At 46.1% G+C, this 5,748-nt stretch overlaps 1 protein-coding gene across 4 annotated transcripts in view; it reads right to left on the bottom strand.

Annotated features, from left to right (window-relative positions):
* The window catches only part of chd9 (chromodomain helicase DNA binding protein 9), a 65,325-nt gene that overhangs the window by 55,617 nt on the left and 3,960 nt on the right, over positions 1 to 5,748 (bottom strand). For 3 of the 4 annotated variants that reach the window (XM_035682102.1, XM_035682099.1, XM_035682100.1), the window contains exon 2: positions 3,424 to 5,118. In XM_035682102.1, coding sequence (XP_035537995.1) covers positions 3,424 to 5,010 — 1,587 coding nt within the window. In that variant the 5' untranslated portion in view covers positions 5,011 to 5,118. Of the gene's footprint in view, positions 1 to 3,423; positions 5,119 to 5,748 lie in introns of those variants that run through there. The other variant, XM_035682101.1, reaches the window with a different exon arrangement.

Genomic DNA, 5,748 nt, shown 5'->3' with positions numbered 1-5,748 from the left:
GGGGGGGGGGGGGGGGCTACAGCAGCCCAGGCCATCACTATCCATCAGTCTTCACTTCCATCTCGCTTTCTATTCCATTTAGCTAGGGAGCCATTTGCACCCTTATATTTAAAGCCTCTGGTTTGATGAAAATGACAAACAGCAGAGTGTAGAAGCAGGGCAAAAGCAATCATTAAGAATACATATGTGAAAAATGGGCTACAAATGGACCAGAAGATTAAAATGCACTGAGGCTGATATGATGTCTCAGAGGAAACACAAGAGAAAGCAAGGCTAATTTTGCCAGGTCTAGTCTCCGTTTTTATTTGTATCATTTATCTGCACCATAAAATCACCAATGCACCGTCACTTCGCCAATCTCGTGTCAAAAGGTACGATGTAGTAAAGAAATGTATCTGTAGGCCAGCTGCGTGTCACACAGATTTTATAGTAAGTCAGGTTAATGTAATTCATTTAAACACATTCTCTGGATTTATTGCTCTAACCTGATTTCTCCCACTAACCTGGTTTCTTGTGCCCACATGTACATCGTGGCCCATGTCAGTTTTGAACTGAAATGATGGCTCCTTAGGCACCACAGGGCAGAACTGATACCAGGGTGGCAGTTTGAGTACACCAGTAAGCAGTATTTGAAATGTGTTGCCTTTGCCCCACAAAACTCCAAAACCAGTTTTCATTTTGCCTTTGGGGCTTAGTTTAATTTGTACCCATATATAGCGCTATCAAATCCAAGTTAAGACAATTAGAATTGTGATCAGGAATACAAAATAAGGAAGACAACTTAAGTGGAGGTTGCAGTTGAAATCTCTGGAAGAAAAGGTCAAATTAGACGTTTACCATGACTAAAATCAAACAACAAATTCAGATAATTATCAATGGGGGATGCACAGTATGATTTTCAGCCGATACAATAATGACCTGCTTCTCATGGCTGATACCAGTAAGATGTATTTTAAAAAGAAGTTCATAACCTGTAGTTTTTACAATCATTTTGCATAGGAATTCAAAATAAATTATTATGCAAGAATATCTTTGCAATATAGAACTCTAATTTAGAAACCATTTACAGCACAGATGAAATGACCAAATTAAAAAATCAGATTTTTGGCTAATCTATCGAAGTAACTATCCATGTGACCAAAATACCTGATCAAATGCTTAAAATGTGAATACCCTGTAACCCCAGTACTGTAACAAAGCAGCCCTGCCCATTAATTTGCAACATTGCCTGCAATGGTCTATCACAACGTCTCACAATTATTTTGTCTGCCACTTTAACTTGCACAGACATTTCAAAAGACACACACACAGACAGATTGTCTGATGACTCACATGAGTACATGTAAGCATTTACAATCCAGCTCAAAAGGGTCTCACTGTAGGGCTTGATGCCTTTAAGCTTCAACTACCAACTACTGAGAAAGCCCCTAGCAGTCCATAAAGGCTGCTGCAGTCATTCATGGGACAGGATTTCTACACACAACATCTGTTCAACCGAATTTTGATCCATGACAAATGGGCCTGAAACAATATTTTTTACTCAGTTTAACCTTTGAATATATGGCATCCTGCGACAACGGTTCAATCTTCGACCCCGGGTGCTCATTATAGCTGCAGCTGACCATTACAACCACTGGAAATCCTAATTAGCCACATTCACGGTGGGGGAGTGAAGAGTGGACAGCTATCCTCTGATGCCTTGCCTGTTCAGCAAACACACTATCAGCAGGCTCTTCACACATCAGTGCACATGAATAGCACAGTCAGCCTGTAAGCATCAACACAGGGCTGGATGTTGACACAGACAGGGAGAGGCTCGTTCGTATGGCTGTGGTTCATGGCCCCATTTCAATCAAGGACCTCTGCAGATGGCCAAATGGCCTGTGTGGATGAGCTCTGATTAGGCAGACAACCAGTTTGGTTGTCACCTGCTGCCTGTTGGGGGATAGTCGAGCCAGTACTCAACACAGGTTGTGTTTTGGCTCATGAGCATAGCTTTGCTTTCAGAAGTGGTGGGGCATAATGGGTCTACTGCCGGTAAGAGGACACTGTTTAGAGAGATTTAAATGAGTCACTCAAACGGTTACTGTAACATTGTGATCATTAAAGTGTTTGCTACACTAGTGTAAGTGCTGATACTGAAAATGTGGGCTTGGTAAGATAATGTCAAACAACACTACTGTGTTGTCAGTGGCAATCAGAAAGACTGCCAGCCATGTCAATAGCGAGCGAGCCATGGAAAAGTGCTCTTATGAAAATCTGTTTCTGCTGCCCTCAACAGAATACGTTGAATTGTTGGTACGCCATATGTTGTTTTTGTAATAACATTGCTGGAAAAATATAAAACACAACAGAAAGGAACACATGGGTGTGTTGAAATCCACATGTTCTTTTTCACGTGTGCAGACCATGATGAAATGCTTTTGCTGCTGGTCATGTGTCACTTGTGGGCCAGGAGGCTGTGTGGATGCTGCTAAGTCACTAGCCAACTGAGGTCCAGGAACCGCCTGAAGCCTGTTACAGCCAGCTAATGCATTCTCCCAACCTCCCCCTCCGCTTCTCTTCTCCCTCTCATGCTCTTCCTCTCTGTCTCTTTCCCTCCCTTCCTAAGCTCTCCTTCTTTTTCCATGAGCTACTGCTCTCTCCATCTCCCAAACCCCCTCCCCCTCCCTCAAGTGCTAACCACTCTCCTCCACCACACTCTTTTCTTCCCGCCCGCTCTCTCACATGTGCACTTCCACTCACAGACACACACACACACACACACACACACTCACTCACTCACAGACACACATAAACTGTGGCAGCTACCACAACAGCATGCAACCTCCCCCACACTCCAGCGAGGCAGTGTGCAAGTGCCTCTGGCTTGCCCTGACCCACATCTTGATATAGCCCTAAGTATGCTTACAGCTAAGTCCTGAAGACACTCCTGCCACTCTTAGCCTAATCAGGCCTGACCTGCTGTCTGCGCACTGGGCAGATAGACAGGCCAGGCCAGGCCTTGTGAAAATTATCATTTTCACAAGGCTTTCAGATGGCCCTAGGTACCGCCTCTCCACCTTCCCCCACTCCACTGATTGCAGGTTTTCTACTAGACAAGCACATGTTCTATCTGGGATATTTAGTTAAACATTACATGAGCAGCCAGATTCTGTGCCATGCTGCACTTGGAAGAACATAACGTCTGTGCAGAGAAACATTCTGCAGAGTAATGCAGATATATATATGCAAATATAACTTCTAATTTCTTCAACTCATCAGCCTTCACCCACCTCCAATTCCACTTATTCATCTATACGGAAAAGAAATGGGGGCTGTATGGGTTGAAATTGAACTACTTGTTCTGCTAAAGTATGGCTGAAAATGTCCTGCCATACTGGACTATTAAGAATATAAAGACAGTGTGTAACACTGCATTACCTTCTCTTCCTTGTATTCAACAGGTGGTGGTTTCCTCTGCTCATGTCCCCTCTCTTGGCTGGAATCGGCCCAGGAACAGTTGGATTCATCCTGTTGGCTGAGAGCAGCCTCCAGTTGGGGCAGTAGGTCAGGCAGGAGGTCCGGAGGCTCCAGGCCCTCCAAGTCACCATCTTGAGCCTCCGATGGCAGGAGAGTGTCTCCCAATGCTTGGTATCCATTAGTGTTGATGGCCCCGCAGCTCTCTGGCTGCTCAGAGGGCAGTTGACTGGTCATGATAGGGTAACAGCTCATAGATTCACCAAACATCTCAGATGACTTACAGTTTCCCTGCGTTTCTCCAGAGCAATGTAGGGCCCGGAAAGGACATTCCTCAGCCAGACTAACTGAGGCCCTCGTGTGCTGCTGACTCATGACTGCCACGGATGGAAACTGACATACTGTCCCTGAGAGTTCAGGCCCTGTAGAAGTGAGGGGTGCAGGGGTGGTGGTGGTGGGTCTTGACACCAAGGCTGAAGACAAAGACTGCTGACTGAGACTGGGTATTTCTGGCTCTCCAGGGTAGGCAGGGTACGCAGCCGGTTGGTAAGCAGTGGCAGAATTGACTGAGCATGTGGGCAGGGGGTGAACCATAGATGACGAATGCATTGGGAAGGGCAGGTTAGGGTCTTCTGGTCCTGGTCCAGAGAAAGCTTGACCTCCCCTGGTCAACTGGTAGCTACCCTGCTGTGCTTGTAAGCAAGTCCCACTTAGAGAAGCATTTTGATCCAAATAAGACTTACTTGGCAGAGCCCTTGAGTGGAACCTGGGCCCTCCTACAGGTAGGTGAACCTGCTGTTGAGTATGGTGAACTTGCTGCTGGTTCTGAGATTGACCTCCCTGGTGAAAGGAGAAACTGTGATGCTGCTGTTGTTGCAGGGACATAGTCTGTGTGTTAATTTGTTGGTGCTGGCGCTGGTTTAACAGCTGCTGCTGATGACTTTGCTGTTGTTGCAGCTGCTGCTGCCGCATTCTGTGCTGCTGCTCCTGTTGTTGATGACATGGGTGGTGTTGTTGCTGCTGTGTTTGTTGTTGTCTGACATGAAGTTGCTGGTTGTGCAGTTGCTGCTGCTGCTGCTGCTGATGACAAAGCTGTTGTTGATGTTGCTGCTGTTGAGATAAGGGGTGGTACATATTGCCATTCTGGTCTTGGTTGCCCCACATTGGACTGCCACTGTTACAGAACAGCCCGTTGGATTGAGGTACTTGGCTCATGGCAGCATTGTGGTACTGGCCATGTTGGTCTGCAATCAAGCCACTGCGTCCTCCACCTGTTCCCCCAGGACCAGAAAATGCCTGCACAACAGGATTCTGTGCCTTAATGCCAATGTAGTGACCCATCTGCTCACTGTAAGTGGGTATGGCCTGTTGGGTAGAAACAGGTGGAATCAGGTCTTGGTGCTTCCCTGGACCTAGAGGCTCCACCTGGAGAGGCTCGAAGTCAGCACTGAGGTTTAGCTCATCCACAAGTGATGGTGCTGAGGGGAAGCCATCCTCATCCAGCCCTTCCAAACCTCCAACGAAGAGGTTGGGGTCATTAAAGAAGTCCATGGCAGAGCCCGGAGGGTAAGTGGCACCTTTGGAACTCCACTGGATCCAAGCTGGTCCCAATGAGCCTTGCTGTCTCCAAAGCTACAGCATGTTCCTTATATTGAGTCCCTGTCCAAAAAAACAAAAGGGAAAGAAATGTTAAATACCATAAGATTACAAGGATACAGAGTTATTTAAATGTAATTTACAACGCAGGGTTGTATAATGAACATCAGATCAGTTTGCAAACAAGCTACAAGCTACTCATTAAAACAATGAAGCAGAAACACACACGTAAATGAATAATATTCCATCTGATATGACAACTTAAGTATTTTTTTCCACCATATCTATTTTTACGATCCTTTTTCTCAACAGTAATACATGCTTGTAGGCTAGTAAAATTAAATGAATGCCCGTGGAGTGACAAAAAAAAGCTTTCAAACGGCAGGTAAAGGCTAGAGCAAAAGGATCTGGGAGAAATTCGGTACCGTCAATTATCTATCAGCAATGCCTTTCATGTGTGTAGCAAAGCAGCTGGTGCAAACCAACCGCCAGCCATCAGCAGGTGCCTCTTCCTGTACCCCCTCCCCTTTCACACACACACACAAATGCACCTCAACCCCCCACCCACACAACCAATGAAGCTGCCTGCCCTGCTACTGCAGAATGTGTGGGAGGTGCAGACAGCTGATAGAATTTCAACAGCTAGGGACAGAGGCAGATGAGGTCCTTTGAGTCAGAGAGAGAGAGAGAGAG

This window comes from Morone saxatilis, unplaced genomic scaffold (genome assembly GCF_004916995.1).
Source record: "Morone saxatilis isolate NCDOM2014 unplaced genomic scaffold, NCSU_SB_2.0 Contig11, whole genome shotgun sequence".
Lineage (NCBI taxonomy): Eukaryota > Metazoa > Chordata > Actinopteri > Moronidae > Morone > Morone saxatilis.
Note: the sequence above shows the minus strand (reverse complement) of the source record. Positions and strands in the feature narration are given on the sequence as shown.